This window comes from Euphorbia lathyris, chromosome 5 (assembly GCF_963576675.1).
Source record: "Euphorbia lathyris chromosome 5, ddEupLath1.1, whole genome shotgun sequence".
Lineage (NCBI taxonomy): Eukaryota > Viridiplantae > Streptophyta > Magnoliopsida > Malpighiales > Euphorbiaceae > Euphorbia > Euphorbia lathyris.
This window is the reverse complement of record NC_088914.1, coordinates 13,606,041-13,629,746: the sequence shown is the minus strand read 5'-3', so window position 1 is coordinate 13,629,746 and position 23,706 is coordinate 13,606,041. Positions and strand designations below refer to the sequence as shown.

The 23,706-nt window shown below is 36.3% G+C and overlaps 1 protein-coding gene across 4 annotated transcripts; it reads right to left on the bottom strand.

Annotated features, from left to right (window-relative positions):
* Positions 1-880: 880 nt before the first annotated feature.
* On the bottom strand, positions 881-15,210 carry LOC136229557 (uncharacterized). 4 transcript variants are annotated; one of them, XM_066018427.1, is made up of 3 exons: positions 15,033-15,210; positions 14,090-14,461; positions 881-1,865 (listed from the first exon to the last, which is right to left on the bottom strand). In XM_066018427.1, exons 2-3 carry the CDS (start codon positions 14,090-14,092, stop codon positions 1,035-1,037), a joined length of 834 nt encoding a protein of 277 aa, XP_065874499.1. In that variant the 5' UTR covers positions 14,093-14,461; positions 15,033-15,210; the 3' UTR covers positions 881-1,034. The 4 variants fall into 4 exon arrangements, 2 of the variants coding, with proteins under 2 accessions (XP_065874499.1, XP_065874498.1); XM_066018426.1 differs by having other exon boundaries at positions 14,090-14,231; XR_010689164.1 differs by lacking the exon at positions 881-1,865 and adding an exon at positions 3,465-5,025 and having other exon boundaries at positions 14,090-14,231.
* Between the last annotated feature and the right edge of the window lie 8,496 nt (positions 15,211-23,706).

Here is a 23,706-nt window from a genome sequence, read left to right as displayed (position 1 = left end):
AGTTTCTTAGCTTTTTTTAATTAGATTTTTTTGTTTCCAAACTCTGTTTAATGATTTTTTGTTTTTCCATCTTGTTTTAAGAGTCATGAGATTTCTCCAAAAAAAAAAAATAGTGAGATATATTCCGTACACTAAATGTGAAAATGCTTTTGCTTTGTATTTTAATCTAGAGTTGTGGTGGCGTAGTTTGAATTCTGATATGGAAAAAATTTTAAATCGTTTGGTTTAGTAAACATTTATACAATAGTATTCACATGATGTTTACATTTAGGAATGTTGTAAAAACGGTATTTAAAGGATGTTTCCTTCAATTTTCTAGTATTCTAAACAATTCGTGTATTTGACACTTGAAATAATTTGGCTAAATCGGTTTTATCTAGTTGTGTTTAGACTTGTTTTATGGTCGGAATAAGGTGGGCCTAGCAGGCTTGCTCCTAAAAATACGCAGCCAACCTATTATTAATTTAAGTGTACCTATAACTCAAGTGATAGAGATTATCTTTTAATTGTAAAAGTCTAATTTAATCTAATTCGAGTTCTAACCTCAAATTATAATTTAAAAATGTAAATTAATTTTTCAGAATATTGAAAATAAAAATAGAAAATGAAGACCAATTCCTAAGAGCTAAAATGACTGAATATCCTGAGAAATAATCAGGGTCAATATTTGTTTCCTAAACTAAAGGTTTTTTCCCTATTCAAACGAAAACTGCAATTTCAATAATTAACACTTGGAACACAGGAAAGCCTTTAAATCTTCTACAATTATGGAGGAACACTCATCAATGTAGGACAAAACTATGTATAAATATGCCAAAGTATTGCAACTTCAAAATCAAGTTCTTCAATAACAACAAAAAGAACATTTATATATCTTCTATTTATAAAAAGAAAAGTTAGAAAATCAAAACTAGAAAAATGAGGACTTATGAGTGCTTATTCTTATGCATTTCACTATTTGTGATATCATTATCCTTTTCATCAGTAACCCATGCTCATTTGAAGAAAATCATTGGACACCACCATGGCAATTGTCAATTTGGTGCTTGCGCTGGTGGATCCAAATTTGATATTTCCGGTGGAGGAGGAGGTTTGGGCTCGGGCCAAAGCTCTGGCGAAATGTCAGGTTCAGGTTCAGGCTCGGGCCAAAGCTCTGGCGAAATGTCAGGTTCAGGCTCAGGCCAAAGCGCTGGCTCCATGTCAGGTTCAGGATCCGGCCAAAGCTCTGGCTCCATGACAGGTTCAGGCTCAGGCTCAGGCGAAAGCTCTGGCTCATTGTCAGGTTCAGGCCAAATCTCTGGCTCTGCTTCAGGTTTAGGTTCAGGCCAAGGCTCTGGTTCAGCTTCAGGTTCAGGCCAAGGCTCTGGCTCAGCTTCAGGCTCAGGCCAAGGCACTGGCTCTGCTTCAGGTTCAGGCCAAAGCTCTGGCTCTATGTCAGGTTCAGGAAAAAGCGAAAGCTCTGGCTCATTATCAGGTTCAGGCTCAGGCCAAAGCTCTGGCTCCATGTCAGGTTCAGGATCCGGCGAAAGCTCTGGCTCAATGTCAGGTTCAGGGTCAGGCCAAAGCTCTGGCTCCATGTCAGGTTCAGGATCCGGCGAAAGCTCTGGCTCAGCTTCAGCTTCAGGCAAAGGTGAAAGCTCTGGCTCAATCTCTGGTTCAGGCGAAGTCTCAAGTTCAGGTTCAGGAAAAACCGAAAGTTCTGGCTCAATCTCTGGTTCAGGCATAGGCGAAAAATCTGGCGAAGTCTCAGGTTCAGGTTCAGGAAAAAGCGAAAGCTCCGGCTCAATCTCAGGTTCTGGTTCAGGCAAAGGCGAAAGTTCTGGCGTAGTTTCAGGTCCAAGTTCAAGTTCAGGTTCTGGCGCAGTCTAAGGATAATTACCACATACGCAAATGAGTAGTATATTTGTATAGGAAACAATTGATTAAAGTTAGTCTTCCACACGGTTTATGAAGTCGACTACGATTATGAGGCAAAGGCTAGGGTTTTGGTTTTCACAATATATATATATGTGTGTATTGTATTTATCTTCAAGTTTTAATAAAGAGTTATTCTGTCCCTATAAGTTTATAACTTATACTATATTTGGATAAAGTAAGGTAATTAAGATGAAGTATAATAATATCCTATGAAATATTGTATTGTGTTTGGAACCAAGGTAATATAAAGTAAAGATTTAATAACGTGTCGTGTTTGGTTTAAAAGTAAATTAAAGTATAACTAAAATTAACCGAATCGTTACCAATGGTTTTTTAACCATCCAAACCGAAACCGGTCCATATCAATCGGTTAACTATACAACCGGTTAACCATTAATTTCGATTAGGTTTTTCGGTTAATGGTTTTTAACTAATTCTCACTAGTTAACTAAAAATCAACGGAGGTTGTGTGCAAGATCGGAAGGACAGCGGCGGTGTGAGGAGGAGAGACGGACGGTTGTGTGCAAGATTGGAAGGACATCAGCGATGTGAGGAGGAGAGACAGCGGTGATGTGAGGAGGAGAGACGAACGGTTGTGTGCGAGATCGGAAGGACGGTGGTGTGTGAGAGGAGGAGTCTCACGTTGGAACGGCGTTGTGAGGAAGAGAAACGGCGGGCGGTGTGAGAGAGGAGGAGAGGAAGAGAGACAGCGGGCGGTGTGAGAGAGGTTACAAACTTACGATAGTAAGTGGCGTGGTGTGTGAGAGGAGAAGAATAGTGATCTATGTTTATTATGCCAGGCAGCTTTACTTTTTAATATATGTTAAAGGCTTTTTTTTTTTTTTAATCTTATAATACTCTATGTTATATAATATATGTTATATAATATATATATTTTTTTAAAATTTATATTTATTAAATGGTTCGGTTAACGTTAACCGTGGTTTGTCAACACGCTAACCAAAAACTGAAACCGAAACCAGTACCTATTTATTTTTTTAACCATTAAGAAATTCACCAATTCGGTTAACCGCTTTTTCCGGTTCGTGTTACCGGTTTTCGATTCGTTTACCGGTTTGATCGGATTTTTTGTCCACCGCTAATGGTCATCATCATGGTCATGGTGGAGGGTTTCAAGTCAGTTATGAACTCTGCAAAGTTCAAAACGAAATTAGATGGAAAAGACGGAACTTCATCCAAAAGGGTGGGGTTACTTGACCCTAATGAAATCTAAAAAAATTATATCTATAAATTGTAAATAATTTTAATCTCATATTTATATAAATTTTATAGTATTTCTATCTCACTAATTTTAATTTTTTTAAATGATATATATAAAAAAATATTTAAAAAATTTAAATATTTGAATGTTAAATTTTGAATATTAATGATGCACTTAAATATTGCCAACACTTTTAGAAAAAAATTTAGGTAAAGGTAGGTCTACCCACTTTCAAGGTCAGGTAAATCACAGACCTCGATGAGGATTTACAGTGGAATTTACAGATCACCTACCAATGAAGACTAAATTTTGACGAAGTGGGGAATCGAAAGTTGGTGTTCTGAGTTTAAGTGTTACTCTTTTGAAGTTTATTTGAAAGTAGTGTATTTTGATATTATTTTCTACTATTTATTAATTTTGTTAATCATTTGAAATTGAGTTATAATGATTTCATTCCCTTTCATTAGTTTTCATCCATTCTTATTAAATTTATGTAACGCTGAAGTTGAATAAAAGTATATGAAAGTAGATGTGTTTTTGTTTTTTTTTTTTTTTTTTTTGTTACATGGAGTGAAATCCCGGGAAACTAACTATTAACTAGGCGAGGAAAAGAAGTCCCCAATCTATCTCGATGAAGAATATCCTGGATGCCTGCAGGCGGCACACCACACTCGACATGACCCAAGGCTAGAGAGCCCGCGAAGTTTGTCATCCAATCAGCAGCTTGGTCACTCTCTTTGTAGACGTGCTGAAGTCTTACAACGCAATTCCTAGCCAGAAGTTTTTTGCATTGCCTGAGTAACCAAGAGTATCTATGTCGGGTCACATCATGTTGCATGAGTCGGACTACAACTTGCGAGTCAAGCTCCATGATGACCTGTCTAAATCCCTGCTTCCAAGCATAGTCTAGCCCAAAGTATAATCCCCATCGCTCGGCTAGAACCGCTGTGCATATCCCTAAGTTCATCAAAAAAAAAAACTCGCCAAATTCCGTTGCTATCTCGAATGAGACCTCTCGTGCTTGCAAACCCCGGGTTTCCCTTACTAGCTCCATCGGAATTGATTTTGACCCAATTTATTTCTGGTGGCTTCCATCCTACGTTAATCTCCATCTGATCCCCTCTGATACCTCCCTTCGTTATCGAAAAGGCTCTCACAAAGGCGACCCTCTAGCTTCGAATGAACTGGATCACGTCGCTGGGCATTCTAAACTCTGGGTCCAAAATTGCAGAGTTCCTCCATCTCTATAGCCACCACACGACAGTTGCAAACCACACACCCCATCGGACTCTGTCCCATAATCTCGTGCATTCAAGGTTAATTCTGATCCACGAATTAATGTTCCCAATGAAAAAATTTTGTACCACCCGTTCTGGCTATAGTAGTGCCCAAACTTCCTTTCCCCGATAGCAATCGCAAACAATATGAAGCGCGGTCTCAGGTTGGGAGCAAAATTTGCAAAACGGGTCAGTTGCAATATGCCGGTGGACTCGCACAACATTTGATAAAATGTTATCCCCTGTGAGCATCCAGATGAAGTATCTGATACGCTCAGGGGTCCATAGCTTCCAAATTAGTTCATAAATCATGTCTTGAATCTGAACACTTCCTTGTCGCTGATGAAGCTGGTAGGCGAGGCCACTGTGAATTGACCAGTTGGAGATTCCGGCCAGCTCCATTCGTCTTCTTCTTCCACCTCATCAAAGATGACACACGACGCTATTTTCAGCAGCCAATCCACTGGAATGATACTTGAAAACTCGGACCATTTCCATCCCACCGTCTTATCCCAGTATGACTCAACTGTTCTTGATTTCTCCTCTTCTGGGATGTTTCCTGTCGCTACTTCTGCTAACGTCTGTTCATCCTTCCATCCGGTCCAGAACCTGCATGATTTGCCATTGTTAACAGTTCTATAAGACTTCCGCCCCTTTAATCAGACATCTCCATGGGTGGCTACAAGCTTGGCGGTACTGAAACTGCTCCATCCCACTTCGATTCTTTGCGTACTTGTGTCATAGAACCCGTGTCCACAACGTGTTTTTATTGATTTGATTGTAGTAGCTTTATTCTTTTTTTTAATCATTTTAAATATTTTTAATACCTTTTAGATCATTTTTTATCTAGATTCTGAATGTTGCTTTTCTAACTTTCAGTTTCTTAGCTTTTTTAACAAGATTTTTTGTTTTCAAACTCTGTTTAATGATTTATTTCACATCAAAAATTCAATTATTCCATGTTGTTTTAAGAGTAGTGAGATATATTTCATAGAGATATTGAATGTGAAAATGCTTTTTCTTTGCATTTTAATCTAGAGTTGTGCGTAGCTTGAATTTTGATATGTAAAGAATTTAGATCGTTTGGCTTAGTAAACATTTATACAATAGTATTCACATGTATCCTAAATGATCAAACGGTTAGATTTAGGCTTATTAGAATCATAGAGCAGAGATTTAAAACATCCTAAAGTTTAGATTTAGGAATGTTGTAAAAAAAGTATTTAAGGAATACTTCCTTCGATTTTCTAGTATTCTAAATAATTCGTGTGTTTGACACTTGAAATAATTTGGCTAAATCGGTTTTATCTAATTGTGTTTGGACTTATTTTATTGGTCGGGATAAGGTGGGCCTAGCAGACTTGCTCCTAAAAATACGCATCCCCGAACCCACTATTAATTTAAGTGTATCTATAACTCAAGTGATAGTAATTAGAGTAAAGTAAAAAGTAGTTTTCACGTTGTCACTGACCAAGTAAATTTGGTCGGTCACCGTTAGATATAGAAGGTGCAAAGCTAAACCATACAATTGTTTTAATCTCCACCATATGATTTTAACAAACTTAAATCTAACAGTGACTTACCAAATTCACTTGGTAAGTCATTGACCAGGTAAAATCACTGATACACTACATACATTTTCTTTTAATTATAAAAGTCTAATTTAATATTATATACACATGGTTAAAGCTAAATCCAATTTCTTGAGTGTCCAAATTTAAAATACACTCTATTAATATAACTTATAACTTAGTATCTCATTCTATATTTTTAATTTTTTAATGGGCTTAATACATCATTTGCCCCCTGAACTTATTCAAAAAGTTTGATTGGCACCCTGAACTTTCAAAGTGTCCTGATAGCTCCCTGAACTTGCAAAAAATGTTCAGTTAGCCCCTAAACTTGCGTAAAATGTAATCATTTGATCACTCGGCCGTAAAAAAAGTACGTTAAATGCGAAAGATGTATTGTACGAGTCTTAAAATGTGGACAAACTTAAACTATATTAAAATTGAACTTTCCCAATAACTTAAAGTGCAAAATGCAAAAATACATGGTTTTCCCTCCTGAAAAGAAAAAAAAAATGTAAATAATCTAATTTCAGTTCTAACATCAAATTATAATTTAAAAATGTAAATTAATTTTTCAGAATATTGAAAATAAAAATAGAAAATGAAGACCAATTCCTAAGGGCTAAACTGAGTGAATATCCTGAGAAATAATCAGGGTCAATTTTTGATTCCTAAACTAAAGGATTTTCCCTATTCAAACGAAAACTGCAATTTCAAAAATTAACACTTGGAACACTGGAAAACCTTAAATCTTCTACAATTATGGAGGAACACCCATCAATGTAGGACAAAAACTATGTATAAATATGCCAAAGTATTGCAACTTCAAAATCAAGTTCTTCAATAACAACAAAAAGAACATTTATATATCTTCTATTTATAAAAAAAAAAAAAGTTAGAAAACCAAAACTAGAAAAATGAGGACTTATGAGTGCTTATTCTTATGCATTTCACTATTTGTGATATCATTGTCCTTTTCATCAGTAACCGATGCTCATTTGAAGAAAATCATTGGACACCACCATGGAGGTTGTCATTTTGGTGCTTGCGCTGGTGGATCCAAATTTGGTATTTCCGGTGGAGGAGGAGGTTCTGCTTCCGGCCAAAGCTCGGGACAATTCTCAGGTTCAGGCTCGGCCCAAAGCTCTGGCCAAATGTCAGGTTCAGGCTCGGCCCAAAGCTCTGGCCAAATGTCGGGTTCAGGCTCAGGCCAAAGCTCTGGTTCAATGTCGGGTTCAGGCTCCGGCCAAAGCTCTGGTTCAATGTCAGGTTCAGGATCCGGCCAAAGCTCTGGCTCCATGTCAGGTTCAGGCTCAGGCCAAAGCTCTGGCTCAATGTCAGGTTCAGGCCAAAGCTCTGGCTCTGCTTCAGGTTCAGGCCAAGGCTCTGGCTCAGCTTCAGGCTCAGCCCAAGGCTCTAGCTCAGCTTCAGGTTCAGGCCAAGGCTCTGGCTCAGCTTCAGCTTCAGGCTCAGGCCAAAGCTCTGGCTCAGCTTCAGGCCAAAGCTCTGGCTCTATGTCAGGTTCAGGAAAAAGCGAAAGCTCTGGCTCATTATCAGGTTCAGGCCAAAGCTCTGGCTCAATGTCAGGTTCAGGCTCAGGCCAAAGCTCTGGCTCCATGTCAGGTTCAGGATCCGGCCAAAGCTCTGGCTCAATGTCGGGTTCAGGGTCAGGCCAAAGCTCTGGCTCCATGTCAGGTTCAGGAAAAAGCGAAAGCTCTGGCGAAGTCTCAGGTTCAGCCAAAGGCGAAAAATCTGGCGAAGTCTCAGGTTCAGGTTCAGGAAAAAGCGAAAGCTCTGGCTCAATCTCTGGTTCAGCCAAAGGCGAAAAATCTGGCGAAGTCTCAGGTTCAACCAAAGGCGAAAAATCTGGCGAAGTCTCAGGTTCAGGAAAAAGCGAAAGCTCTGGCTCAATCTCTGGTTCAGCCAAAGGCGAAAAATCTGGCGAAGTCTCAGGTTCAGGAAAAAGCGAAAGCTCCGGCTCAATCTCAGGTTCTGGTTCAGGCAAAGGCGAAAGTTCTGGCGCAGTCTCAGGTTCAGGTTCAAGTTCAGGAAAAAGCGAAAGCTCTGGCGCAGGTTCAGGTTCTGCTTCAGGCTCAGGCAAAAGCTCGGGCGAAGTCTCAGGTTCAAGTTCTGCCTCAGGTTCAGGTTCTGCTTCAGGTTCAGGCTCAGGCCAAAGCTCTGGCTCTATATCAGGTTCAGGCTCTGGCCAAAGCTCTGGCTCCATATCAGGCCAAAAATCTGGCTCCATGTCAGGCTCATTCTCAGGTTCCCACAAAGCCGAAAAATCTGGCTCATTCTCAGGTTCCCATAGAGCCGAAGCCTCTGGCTCATTCTCAGGTTCCCATAAAGCTGAAAAATCTGGCTCATTCTCAGGTTCAGGCAAAGCTGAAAAATCTGGCTCGTTCTCAGGTTCAGGCAAAGCTGAAAAATCTGGCTCAATCTCTGGTTCAGCAGGCACTCCTTAAGGTTCTGCAACTACGACCACTCAAGGAGGTGCTTCTGCAAGTGGAAATATGGAGCAGGGTTCTTCCGGTCAAGGAAGTCAAGAGAGGTCTTCCCAAGGCGATGGAATTAAGCGCTTTACTAGTTAAGAATAAATTTCTCTTACATCTAATGTTAAAGAGTGTTAAAAATTTTTGATCATTTTGAAACCTAATAAATGTATAAATTATAAAAATAAAAATTTATCATATAAAGTTGGTCTAATATATATCTAGTGGATAAATTGCACTTATAGTCATTGAACTTTACTTATTTTCATTGTACTACCACTGAACTTTAAAACGTAATAGAAAAGACAGTAGAACTACCCAAGCTTCAAGTCATCTTGCGGAGGTGGAGGTGGAGGCGGATTATACTACTTCAACTTACACTCTCTTTGCGGCGCAAAAGGCACTTCATCTTGCCAAAATCCCCAAAACTACATCAGCTCGGCTAGAATTCACTACATTGAATAAAATCAGATTTCCTAATTAGAATAAAATAGAGTTTTGAGTTGGAAAACTCTCCCCTTTACCTAGAGTGTCCCCCATCTCTTTCCCCCAAGATTTGGGGTTGTTTCAAAATTCTAGACTAGTTAGAAAAGTTAGTACATTCTTTTCTATGTTTTCTGTTTACACACAAAAAGTTAGAACCCTAATTTTAATAGACCGGTAGCTAGCACACGATCTAATCAGAAGCTTTTCGGTGTGTGAGAATGTGGAGGAAGGTCGCTAGAGTTGCATCTCCTTATTCATTCTTGGTTAATTCAAGTTGTCTCGCTCTCAATCCAAAGAAGAATGGCATGTTTTTGTTAATCATACCATTATCGTGTCTGTGATCCTACTCTACTTTATGAGATTTAGCGAAGAAATTTTGTGTTTTCCGCTGCGATTTGCGAGGATAATCCCAACAGAAGGATATCAAAGGCAAAGTCTATTCTGCTGCTTTTGATATTATTTTCTATGATTTATTAATGTTTTTCAATGATTTGAAATTGAGTTATAACGATTTCATTCACTTTTAGTGGTTTTCATCCACTCTTATTGAATTTATGTAATGCTAAAGTTGAATAAAAATATATGAACTTGAACGTTTTGTAGTTTTTTTAATTCTTTTTTAAATGGTTTTAAATATTTTTAATACTTTTTAGATCATTATTATTTATTTTTTACCGGATTAGAATTGCGATGTCGGTTTTCTAATTTTTTCTATCTTTCAGTTTCTTAGCTTTTTTAACTAGATTTTTTGTTTTCAAACTTTGTTTAATGATTTATTTGAAATAAAAAATCAGTTATTCCATGTTGTTTTAAGAGTAGTGAAATATATTCTATAGAATGTGAAATATATTCTCGTTATTTTAGGAGTAAATTACATGCAACTTTCTTTTAAGTGTAAAAGTCTAATCTAAAATTATGTATATATTGTCCGCTTTAAGCTAAGTCCTATTTCTTTAGTCTCCGAATTTAAAATACATCTTATGAATATAAGTTAGGTTCTCACTCTCTATTTTTAATGTGAAATTCATTTCATTTTAAAACCCATCACATCATGTATATACTCAGTTTTACAAGGACTAGGGCCGTCCCTGGGCATGGGCAAGAAGGGCGTCTGTCCAAGACCCAAGGAATATAGGGATCCAAAAATATTATTTTTTCAATAATAATAAAAATATAGAAATTAAATCTTAAAAGATGAAATAGTTAGAGAAGTAACCCTAGACCTAAACAAATCGCAGCACACATCTAGACACATGGATGGAGGAGTCCAAAAATAAAAAATTTGTTAAAAGAAATACAGAAATTAAAATTCTTAAAAGATGTAACGACAATAAATATAATTCTTAGACCTAGACAATTAGAACATACAAATTTATAACTATATTTTCTTATAACAATGCGGATGCTATTTTTTAGAAATTAAAAGTGCTACAAATGATTTGGGTAAATTACACTCATGATCACTGGATTTTATCCATTTTAAGATTGTGACTATTGCATTTCAATTCTTAATGGTATGGTCACTAGACTTTACACTTTTTAACGCCAGTAGCCATTCAACTTTAACCAACTACTTAAAATGACTGTTACCGACCTCAAAATGAAAATATTCAAGAATTAAAGTTGTTCAAAACGATATTTACCATGAAACCACATTTCTTATTTTCCAAAATCATCTTTTTTTGAAACGTTATCTCTCTAAAAATTCACTCTTGCTCCTAACACAATACCTAAAAGACCTCAAAATGAAAATTTATAGGAATTAAAGTTCCTTAGAATATTATTAACTCTTCGAATTTTTTATTTTGAGACCATCAACGGTCGTTTTGAGATGTTGAATGACCACTGTGTTAAAAAGTGTAAAGTTCAGTGGTCATGGGTGTAACTAACCCCAAATGATTTTGCCAAAATTGTTGATGTCAGTATTTGAAATTCTTGAATTTGTCAAAAGCATCATCAGATTGTTATCCAAATATTTCAATTACTTTTCGAATCCTCCTAACTATATCAGTGACCGTTGTGTCTACACAAAGAATTTTTTCGGTTAAAATTATTGAAAAACTATGTTTTTATTAGTTCGTGTAATAAAAAATGTTTTAAATAAAAAAATTTAGATAATTGGTTTTTTTACATAAGACCCCTCATTTACGACTTCGCCTCTAGACCTAGGATCGGCCTTGAGAAAGACATCCAATCATTTTTCAATTAGGCTAAAGCAAAATTAATAATAATAGTTAAGGTAAATAGATAAGAGTGAAACTCACCCCTAATGTTATAGAAGAAGTTCAAGTTTATTATTGTTGTGCAAAAATACTCCACTTTTTCCTATACGATAAAAACTTCAGTTCAATTTTACAAATTTCTATGTAAATACTAAAGCAAATTAATGCCTAATTTTTTGGAAAAGAGTTAAAATTGATTTATGTGGACAAAATTAAACTATTTCTTACAATATAGATAAAATTAAACTTTCCCTTGCAAAATGCAAAACTACATGTTTTTCCCTCCTGAAAAGAAAAGAAAAGAAAAGAAAATGTAAAAAATCTAATTCGAATTCCAACCTCAAAATATAATCTGAAAATGTAAATTAGTTTTTCAGAATACTGAAAATAAAAATAAAAAATGAAGACCCATTCCTAAGAGCTAAAATGAGTGAATATCCTGAGAAATAATCAGGGTCAATATTTGTTTCCTAAACTAAAGGTTTTTCTATATTCAAAGGAAAACTGCATTTCAAAAGTTAACACTTGGAACACTGGAAAGCCTTAAATCTTCTACAATTATGGAGGAACACTCATCAATGTAGGATAAAACTATGTATAAATATGCCAAAGTGTTGCAACTTCAAAATCAAGTTCTTCAATAACAACAAAAAGAACGTTTATGTAACTTCTATATATATATATATAAAAAATTAGAAAATCAAAACTAAAGAAATGAGGAAATATGAGTGCTTATTCTTATGCATTTCAATATTTATCATATCATTATCCTTTTCATCAGTAACCCATGCTCATTTAAAGAAAATCATTGAACATCATGGCGGTGGCGGTTGTCCTTTTGGTTGCCCTAGCGGTGGAGGAGGAGGTTCTGCTTCAGGATCTATCTCAGGTTCAGGTTCTGCTTCAGGCGAAAGCTCGGGCGAAGTCTCAGGGTCAGGCTCAGGCCAAAGCTCTGGCGAAATCTCAGGTTCAGGATCGGGCCAAAGCTCTGGCGAAATCTCAGGTTCAGGATCGGGCCAAAGCTCTGGCGAAATCTCAGGTTCAGGCTCGGGCCAAAGCTCTGGAGAAATCTCAGGTTCAGGCTCAGGCCAAAGCTCTGGTGAAATCTCAGGCTCAGGCCAAAGCTCTGGCTCAATGTCAGGCTCAGGCCAAAGCTCTGGCTCCGTGTCAGGTTCAGGCTCAGGCCAAAGCTCTGGCGAAATCTCAGGTTCAGGCAAAGGCGAAAGCTCTGGCGAAGTGTCAGGTTCCGGTTCAGGAAAAAGCGAAAGCTCTGGCGAAGTATCAGGTTCCGGTTCAGGCAAAAGCGAAAGCTCTGGCGAAGTGTCAGGTTCCGGTTCAGGCAAAAGCGAAAGCTCTGGCTCAATCTCAGGTTCAGGTTCAGGCTCAAGCCAAGGCTCTGGCGAAGTCTCAGGGTCAGGTTCAGGCTCAACCCAAGGCTCTGGCGAAGTCTCAGGGTCAGGGTCAGGATCAAGCCAAGGCTCTGGCGAAGTCTCAGGGTCAGGTTCAGGATCAAGCCAAAGCTCTGGCGAAGTGTCAGGTTCCGGTTCGGGCAAAAGCGAAAGCTCTGGCGAAGTGTCAGGTTCCGGTTCGGGCAAAAGCGAAAGCTCTGGCGAAGTCTCAGGCTCTGGGTCAGGCTCTGGCTCTGGTTCAGTCACAGGTTCAGGTTCTGGCTCAGGCTCTGGTTCTGCAACTATGACCACTCAAGGAGGTGCTTCTTCAGGTGGAAATATGGAGCAGGGTTCCTCTGGTCAAGGAAGTCAGGAGAGTTCAGCCCAAGGTGGTGCTCAGGGTGAAGCTTCAGCCCAAGGTGGTGCCCAGGGTGAAGCTTCAGCCCAAGGTGGTGCTCAAGGTGAAGCTTCAGCTCAAGGTGGTGGCGAAGCCAGTGGAAGTGCAAGTGCAAGCGGCGAGAGCTCCTTCAGCGCAAATAAAGAATACAAAGGCTGTTTCAATAAGGTTTACGCGTTCGGTGACTCATTTACTGATACCGGAAATGCTGATGCACTTAAAGGCCTGAAATCATTTATTGGTTCGATTGTGGCAAAGAAATTGCAAGGCCATAGATTGAGCAATGGAAAATTGATGATTGATTTCCTTTGTGACTCACTTGGACTGCCTTCACTGCAAGCATATAAGGAAGCTTCTAGTAATTTCTCCAGTGGAGCTAACTTTGCTGTTGCAGGGTCAACTTGCTTGAAATCTGACTTCTTTGCTAGGCAAAAAATCCCAAACACCTTAATGTGGTCTCAGAAGCCTCAAAATGTATTGACTCAAGTCGATTGGTTTAACACTTATCTCAAGAATACAGCTTGTAAAGGTATGGATGATGTTGCTTGCAAGACCCATCTTCAAGGCTCTCTCTTCTGGCTTGGTGCTATTGGTTTCAGCGATTATGCTCGCATGTTCGGTGCTGCACTTTCCGGTCAATCTATTACACAAGTATCTGTCGATCATGTCACCAAATTTCTCAAGGTATGCAACACTCAAAACACTCATCTTCTTATGTGACCAGTTTGGCATCACTGATGGAATCTTCCACCGTTGATGCCTAGTCAAAAAAACTGTAATTGTTAACATATTTTCGATCATAGACTCTCCCGACTATTTGTTTCTCACTGCTAAAACTTGTTTATTTGAACAGGCATTTTTGGAAAGAGGAGCAAAGTTTCTAGTTGTTCAAGGGTTACCACCAGCAGGATGTTGCCCACTGCAACTATTCTTGAATGCACTAAAAGGAAGGGATGAAATGGGATGTTCACCAATCATAAACTCAATGATCAAGGCACACAACGAACTTCTTCAAAAGAAAATCGAAGAATTCCGAGCACAACACACAGGCTGCACAATAGTTTATGCAGATACATGGAAAGCATTCAGAGAAATCATCACAAACCACAAAACATACCATTTCCAAGAGCCATTCAAGTCATGTTGCGGAGCTGGAGGTGGATTATACAACTTCAACTTGCACTCTCTTTGTGGCGCAAAGGGCACTTCAGCTTGCCAAAACCCCCAAAACTACATCAGCTGGGATGGAGTTCACTACACTGAAACAATGAACAAATTCTTAGCTGACTTGTTGTTCAACAAAGGCTACTGTACTCCATCATTTGACACTCTTATCAAAGCCAAGCTGAGTTTCAAAGCTGAAATGAGCTTCAGCGGCAAGATGGGTATGAAAGGGCAGGCCGGCATCGGAAAATGATGATTAGGAAGGCATGTGTTTCTTCATTACATTCCATTACAACTTACAGTGTAAATAAGAGCAAATCTCAAGCTGGAAGTACCAGTGAGACAGAGTTAGAGAATAAGAGAAACTAATAATTACTTTTTTGTAGGAACATATTGAGGAACTTCATTATAATTAAGTTCTGTAAATAAATTTTGAAGACAATAATTATTTTTTGGTTATACATTTTTGTTTTGCTTAATTTATTGTTTATTTAGTCTATTTATTTGCTCTGTTATCGAAAGTTTAGCATGCCAAACCAAAAGTAATTAAGCTATTAGATCATTATATAATAAAGCCATAATCTATCATGAATAATTATCATTTCTGGTTTCATAACATAGGCTCAGAATTTCCTTTTGAACTATAATTTTAATGTTAAATGCACTAATTGGAACATCAACCCTAATCGATTATTACTCATAGGAATTGAGTTTTCCAGAGATAACATTTCCGTAAGTTCTATTTCCAGAATTTGTTAACTCGACGGGACTGGCCGGAAGTTGTATTATAGTTTGGAATTGAAAATCTCTAAAGAAGATAAGTTTCCCCAAATCACATGTATTTAGTAAAAACCTAGTTTTATTCTTCTATTGAAGCAATAGCAGAGAAAACTGACCTTCTAGTAAGCAAATCTTTTCTCCCCGGCAAGGAAGTTTGAGATGAATTAACCAAGAGCGTGAGACTGAAATCCGATGAGCAGCAGGAATTAAAGTTTGGGACATTGTCACTTCTGCAATTATCATGAAATGAGAGAACAAGACGAAAATGGAAGAATATGGAAACTTTTTTTTGTGTAGGCTTAATACATAGCCCTTGTATTTCGCCCAATATTTAGCTCTAACATATTGATACTATACACTATACATTTTTTTACTAGAATTACTTTTTTTTTAACCAAATTAGAATTTTTTTTTTTTATAATAGAGCAAGTTCCAATCTAAAACAAAAAGTGGATCACTAAGGGCTTTTGAGACTAACTTATGAGCCGCCCAATTACAATCTCTGACAACAAACAAAAAAACACAATTAGAAAAATCATGACAAAGATGAAGAATGTCTTGAACAATCGCTGAGCATGAGGCAGGAATATGACAATTCACATCAGTGAGACAATTGATCAGCTGCAGACAATCACTTTCAATTTCAATAAGATCCAACCCATGTCTCGAAGCAAAGAGAATAGCATCTCGCATTGCATAGGCTTCCACGACAAGGGGAGAGGAAGCAAACGGGTAAGAAAAGGCCGCAATGCCCAAAATCTCACCAAGGCTGTTTCTCGCCAACAGGCCACCGCTGCCAATAGTAGAGGAAGCAATGAAGCCTCCATCAACATTGAACTTAATCCAACCTTCAGGTGGCAAGGACCAAGAAGGAACAAGTCCATCTACAGATCCATCTACAGAAGAACCTTCATGAGAATCAGATGCAAGCACATTCCATTCCTCAAATTGGGAGAGTGCTTGATTGACAATTTCCAACGTGGTCCACGCCTTTTGGTTGAAGATCATATCATTTTTTACTTTCCAAATACGCCATAAGATAATACAAAACCACACTAATGGATCATCATTGGTATTCGAAAGGCTTACCCCATTCGCAAAAAAAAATCCAAGCATCCAAAGGAGAGGAAGCAGGGAATGAGAGAGATCGAACCGAAAGAGGAGAGGCAAGCCAAATAGCACGAACCAGATGGCATTGAAAAAATAGGTGGTTTGTTGATTCCTCGTCAGAACACCAGCAGTAGGAAACACTATCAATTGGGCATTTTCTAGCAATATTTTTCCTTACTGGTAGAGCATCGCGGAGAAAGCGCCATATGAAGAACTTGAGCTTATTTTGAATGTTAAGGCTCCAAACTTGCTTCCAGATTAGAGAATGACCATGAGTAGGAACAATTTGCCTAGATGCCAACAAATCATCACCAATTTTTTTTGCAATTTTGTAGCCAGATTTAACTAGATAGATGCCAGATTTCGAATAGTGCCAAATCATTTTATCATTAGACCCAGTGATGCTAAGGGGTGTACCTTTGATGCAGGTTGCATCCTCCGGAATGAAAAGATTGTCAATCTTATTGAAATCCCAGATTTTTTGATTGGCACAAAGTAAATCAGCGACCCGAAATGAAGATGGCAATAAGTTTGGCAACAACCTTGGAATAAATGGATGATTGATTGGAAGCCAAGGGTCTTCAAGGCACCAGATAGATTCCCCATTTCCCAATTGCCATCTCGCCCCCTGCTGAAGAATATGCCGACCCTGAAGGATACTTCGCCAGGCCCATGAAGGGTTGTGGCCATGATTTGCATTGAAAAAATCAGTAAAAGGGAAGTATTTACCCTTAAGGATGCAGGACAAGAGAGAGAGAGGCTTAGTTAAAATCTTCCAACCTTGCTTCGCTAGTAAGGCCAAATTGAATGCTTTTGCATCTCGGAAGCCTAACCCACCCAAATCTTTATCAGAGGTAAGGCTGTTCCAAGACACCCAATGAATCTTCCTCTGGTTGTCAGATTCCCCCTACCAAAATCTAGCAGTAAGCTTGTTGATTTTATGACAGACTTGGTTAGGGAACCGAAAGACAGCCATGGCAAATGTTGGGATGGAAGCCGCCACAGCTTTAATCATGACCTCTTTCCCCGCCCCACTGAGGAGTTTGCCTTTCCAATGACCGAGCTTTAGAGAGATTTTAGATGTAATATCCGCAAAGGCTTGGCATTTAGATCTTGGGAGCGCAGAAGGTAACCCCAAATACTTGTCTTGACCCCCAACATTAGAGATTTGGAGATTGGTGGCAAGCTGATTCTTGAAGCGCTGAGGAGTGTTTCTACTAAAAAATAGAGAGGACTTCTCCTTATTAATTTGCTGGCCACTAGCATTGCAAAAGGCATCCAGAGTTGCTTTAATTTGTTGAATATCAGTTTGCACAGCCCTACAAAAGAGAATAGCATCGTCCGCGAATAACAAATGCGAGATAAAGGGGGAGTGCCGACTGATTTTAATACCTTTGAAGCTTCCCAAAGATTCTGCCCTATTCAACATGGTTGTGAGACCCTCCGTGCAGAGAATAAAGAGGTAAGGAGACAGGGGATCACCTTGTCGTAGACCTCTAGACGGTTTAAGATAACCGTGAACTTCACCGTTAATGTTGAAAGAATAAGAGACGGTAGAAACACACTCCATAATCCAATTAATCCAAATATTGTAAAACCCAAATTTTTCCAGAATATGCTGAAGAAACCCCATTCAAGTCTATCATAGGCCTTGCTCATATCGAGCTTGATTGCCACCTTAGAATTACTTATAATGTAAAAATATTATACATTTATTTACCTAATTTTCATCCTTTTTATATGTAAAAATATTAATTCAAAATGTGATTCATTGAAAGTAACTTATAATTCTTAGTTTGTTATAAATTAGGGTAATTAATTTATTAGTCCTTATATTTTGACAAAACATACTGTTTAGTCCCTGTATTTTCAAAAAGACACGCTAAGGTCCTAACCTTTTTCTCGATGAACCGTTTAGTCCCTAACGTTTTTCTCGATGAACTGTTTAGTCTCTGCCGTTAGACAGACTCTCATGAAGATTCTGTTAGTCAATTTGGATTTGAGTCAAAACCTATTTAAAATAAAAATGTAATGCCTTAACTACTCTTTACCACAAAATAAAATATATAAGACCATTATCTTTATTGTTTCTCATCTCTGTGTTCTTCTTTTCCTTTATTTTCCTTTGCTTTAGACTCTACTGCATCTGAAATCAACTTTGAGTGTTCTTTTTTTTTATTTTCTTCTTAATCGTTCAGATTCGTAAGCATTGGGTCTGTGTTCTTTTTCTTGTTCTCCATACAAATAGTTTCTTCTTCTAAATTGGATTTCCTCTTCTGAAATTTGAAGGTAAATTTTGAATTCAAATTTTAAGTTATTGCTTGCCTTCCTCTTGTTTGACTATATCCTTCTTTAACGGTAAATAGTAAAAGGTAATTTAGTCATTTTTGAATTCATAAACAGTAAAAAATCTAACAAACAGACGGAATGACTAAACAGTTCACCGAGAAAAAGGTTAGGGACCTTACCATGTATTTTTGAAAATACAGGGACTAAACAATGTATTTTGTCAAAATATAAGGACTAATAAATTAATTAGCCTATAAATTATATCAAGATATAATTTGAATTCGTTGATGTGATTCAATTTTGTTTAAATAATTAGATTATATTTAGAAATGCTTATAATGTAAATATAAGCTATAATGTGAAATCGAATTAAAGTAATTTATAGTGACTTTAAACGAGATTTATATTATAAATTATATTTAGATAAAAAAAATTCTAGGACTAATTTATGACAAAGAAATTAGTATTCAAAATATAAATCAAGTTATTAGATCATAATTGAATTAGAAATTGAATTATTTTCAATAATATTACGTTTAGATTACAAGAACGTACATCATTTTACAATTTCAATTACAGAAAATGAAATATTAGATGTACTCAAAGGATAAGCTATTTATTGTTGAAGGTTTGAAGTCTCTCACAAGAAAACTAAAAAAAACAAGTGATAGATATTTGAGGAAATTACACCAAAAAATTATATTCTAATTTTTATTTATATTTATGAAAATAATTTTTATGTATTTTATCATGATTTTAAATCTTAAAATATCATAATATTCCAATTTTAATTTTGTCTTTATCAATTTTTAAATTAATCACTTATTTGGAAAAACAGTTATTTAAAAAAAACCCACCAAGTTTGATATTTTAATAAATTTATTTAAGAAATGAGATACTTATAAATAATTTATCAATCCCGACTATTATGTAATTTAGCCTAGATATTTGTGATGGGAAGAGTTAGATCAAAGCCCGCATTCAATTTGGAAGATTCTAGTAAAGACAAGTAAATAAGTCACCAAAACAGTGGTTCATTTTAGGGTCAAATACATGAATATCATAATTAAGTACAAAATTACAACTAAATCATATCACTAAACTTAATTCTTAATATGTCATTATTCTCTATATATTATGATTTTACACTATAATTTAAAAAATCTAGACTTTAATTTATAAATCATAAACCCTAGAAAATATATTCTATACTTCTAATTTATAAATTCTAATCCTTAAAATATATTAAAAGTACTGATTTTACTAATTTGATATACTCTAAAATTATAACTTGACATAGTTGTAAATAAGTTTTAAAAGATGAATTTCTGTGTAATTTTCCCATCATTTTATTGGTCCCATTTCATTTCCAACATCATGCCCATCAGCCCAAACCCGCTTCTAGATCCAAATAAAAAACCAATGGTTCAAGATCCATATACAATTCGAGTCAAGATCCATATCTATTCAGGTCATATTCATATCAGATTTTGTTCAAGATCCATTTCAAATTTGGCTTGGATCCATATCAAATTGGGTTAAGATCCATATAAAATACGGATTATGTCCATTTGAAATTCGGGTTGGATCCATATCAAACTGGGTAAGATCCATCTCAGATTTTGGTCAAACACAATCGAGATAAGCAATATGGTCACGTCCAGCCCATCTTCTCACAAAGTTAGAAAGTCAATATTAACCCACTCAAGAAGCCTAGCAATTCACAACCAAGAGAATTAGGCGATGAATTTTTTCAGTTAGACAATGGTTCTGTTTGGCAAATAGCTGATAGCTGATTACATTATGTAACACCCTGGTCCAATACCATGTAGATATTGTCCGTTCTGGCCCAAATCCAATATTTTGGGCCTCACGACTTTAAAATGCGTCTACATGTATTGGATTCACATTTTACTAATAAGCTCCAATCACTCACTCTCCATTTCTGATGTGGTATTCAGTTCATTCCTGCCTCCATCGTCATCCCTTAGGGCCGCTTCTTGCTCAGGCCTTCTAACCCGGCGCCACCCACTCCGGACCGGATCGTTACACATTAGTTGTTAGCTGATTACCTTTTTGGTTAGCTGATTTGACTATCTGATTGTGTAAACTTGTTTAGTAAAACTTAGTTGATTGTTAATAGATGTTTGGGTAAATGACAAATAAAAACATTATAAAGCATTTATTTGGGGTTAAACTGTAATAATTAGGGGTAAAAATGTCCTTCAAAAGAGATAGAGCAATAAGCTAATAGAAAAATCTCTTAAAATGAGATTTTTCAAAATTTAGAGGTTTGAATAGTCAAAACCTCTAAAGTGGCTCAAACCTCTAATTTTACCAAAAAAAAAAAAACTTTTTACCAAACAGGGCCAATACCACACCAAACATTGAGGCGGTGGAGATTTTTTACTCTACAAGTTTAATTTTGGCATTTAAAGGGATCTCAACCCAGGGTTTTTTTCTATGCCTCATTTTTTTTTATCTCTAATACCTTCTTCTTCTTCCATCTTTCTTTTGAGTTTTCTTTTGTAATAAGTTGTTGTCATTACTTGTTTAAGAATCACGAATATTTAAACAAGATAGAAATATTTAATCCTTTTAAGAATGCAAAGATCAAATCTCACGATCTGTTTCTATTCAAGGTACAATCTTTAATCCTTTTGAGTCCGTTGAGATCAAGTCTCACCATTTCTTTCTATTCGAGATATAAATCTTTATTCCTTTTGAGTACATTTAGAAAGCTTCACGATTCATTTATATTCAAGTTGAAACCTTTATTCATTTTGATCTTGTTGAGATCAAGTCTCACGATTCATTTTTGTTCAAGATAGAAATCTATGTTTCTTTATTAGTTCACTGAGATCAAGTCTCGCGATTCATTTCTATTCTAGATCGAAATATTTATTCCTTTTGAGTCCTCTCATATTAAGTATCACAATTCATTTCTCTTCGGGATGGAAATATATGTTCCTTTTGAGTCGACTGGGATCAAGTCTAAGGATTCATTTTATATTCAAAATAGAATGTATCCCTTTCGAATTCTTTGAGATCAATTCTCAAACTTCACTTGTATTAAACATAGAGTTTCCTCCGTTCGAATTTCTAGATACAAATATCAAGATTCACTTATATTCAAGGGTTAAAGTGCAAAAATACCCCTAACGTTTTGAGCCAGGAGCAATTTCACCTCTAACGTCTAAAATGGTGCAATTTTACCCCTAACGTTGGAAGCCAAGAGCAATTTTACCCCTAACGTTAATAAATTGGGTCAATTTGAGAAATAATTCATCAAACTGTCTTCTCTACACTTCATACGTGTGTCATTTTATCAGTAACAAATCACAAACATTCGTTGGGATGTGAAAAAAAATAAAAATAAAATAAAAAAAATATACTATCTTTTTGTACGGATTAGACAAAAAAAATTTAAAAAATCCACCGAATTTATAAATATTAATCTCAAATTCTATTATTAAATTATAAAAAACATGAAATCCTTTTTTTAGAACAAATTATTATGCAATTGGCGCAGAATAATGAACAAAAATATCTGTGTTTTATAATAGTGTTTGAAATTGACCAAATTTATCAACGTCAGGGGTAAAATTGCTCTTGGCTTCCAATGTTAGGGGTAAAATTGCACCATTTTAGACGTTAAGGGTAAAATTGCTCCTAGCCCAAAACGTTAGGGGTATTTTTACACCTTAACCCTATATTCAATATATAATCTATCCCTTTTGAATTCTTTGATATCAAATCTCAAAATTCACTTCTATTCAAGATATAATTTATCCTTATTTGAATTACTTGAGATAAAGGCTCATGATTCACTTCTATTCAAGATAAAATTCATCCATTTGTATTTCTCAAAATCAAATCTCGAGATTCACATCTATTCAGTATAGAATTTATCCCCCTGAATTCCTTGAGATAAAGTCTCAAGATTTAATTTTATTCAATATAGAATTTATCCTTTTTGAATTCCTCGAGATCAAGTCCTGGTATTCATTTCTATTAAAGATATAATTTATTCTCTTTCGAGTCCCTTGAGATCGAGTCTCACGATTCACTTCTATTCAAGATATAATTTAACCTCTTTTGAACCCCTAAAGGTCGAGTCTCAAAATTCACTTCTATTGAAGATATAATTTATTCCGTTTTTAATCAATTGAGATCAAGTCTCATGATTCACTTCTCTTCAATATATAATTTATCCCTTTGGGATTCTTTGAGATTAAATCTTAAGATTCACATCTATTCAACATAGACATTATTCTTTTGAATTCCTTGAGATCAAATCTTACGATTCACTCTTTCAATATAGAACTTATCCATTTCGAATTGCTTCAGATCAAGTCTCAAGATTCACTTTTATTCAAGATAGAATTGATTCCTTTTGAATAGAATTGATTCCTTTTGAATTCCTCGAGATCAAGTATCAGTATTCACTTTTTATTCAAGATAGAATTTATCCCCGTTCAAATTCCTTAAGATCGAGTCTCAGGATCCACTTCTATTCAAGATATAATTTATCCCTTTCGAATGCTTTGAGTTCAAGTCTCACGATTCACTTATATTTAAGATAGTATTTATCCATTTTGAATTCCTTAATATCAAGTCTTGAGATTCACTTATATTCAAGATAGAATTTAGAAGGAATTGCATGCTAGAACTTTAGAAGGATAAGTCGGTTTAATCACGTTAAGTTTATGCAACTCAAATTAAGACCTTAATTATATCTGTTTATCAATTGAACTGCACTATTATCATATCAATCCATACCACTCTATGAGTTTATAAATTTTCTATGGATCAACCTAGGAGTAGAATAACTTAGAACAAACCCCAAAATATATTTACTATCGCTTAGATAGCAATCCAACACCTAGTAGTTCGGTACTTACAGTATAAATCCTATGGATTCGATACTTGGACTTTCTAGATTTATTACTTGATAACAACGGGCTACACTTATTTCTTAGTGAGTCTTTGAGCATTAGCTCGAGGCGCATCAGGCAACACCTATTGATCCTCTTAATGTTCAGATAGCCGACTTTACATACTAGTTCGAGATGATGTTGAGCATACTATAGTCTAACGATTTGAAGGAAAGGTTCTGTATAGTTCTCTGGCAAGTCTCTAATAAGCGCAATAAAAAGTGCTGGGATGGGACCTTAATTCCGACAATTCAGGTTGTTCATAGGGCGTCTGCCGTGTGCTCTGACTACAGGCTAGCAAATGCGTCTAGTACGATTACTCATGGCATCCCATCCTGCATTGTGTTAGAGCTGTCTGAGTCTAGGTGCAGTGAAGTTGAATATTGATGCCTGTTGGGATTTAGTGTCCTATAGACAATTGTTCTAGGATATAAACCAGCTATAAATGAATTGT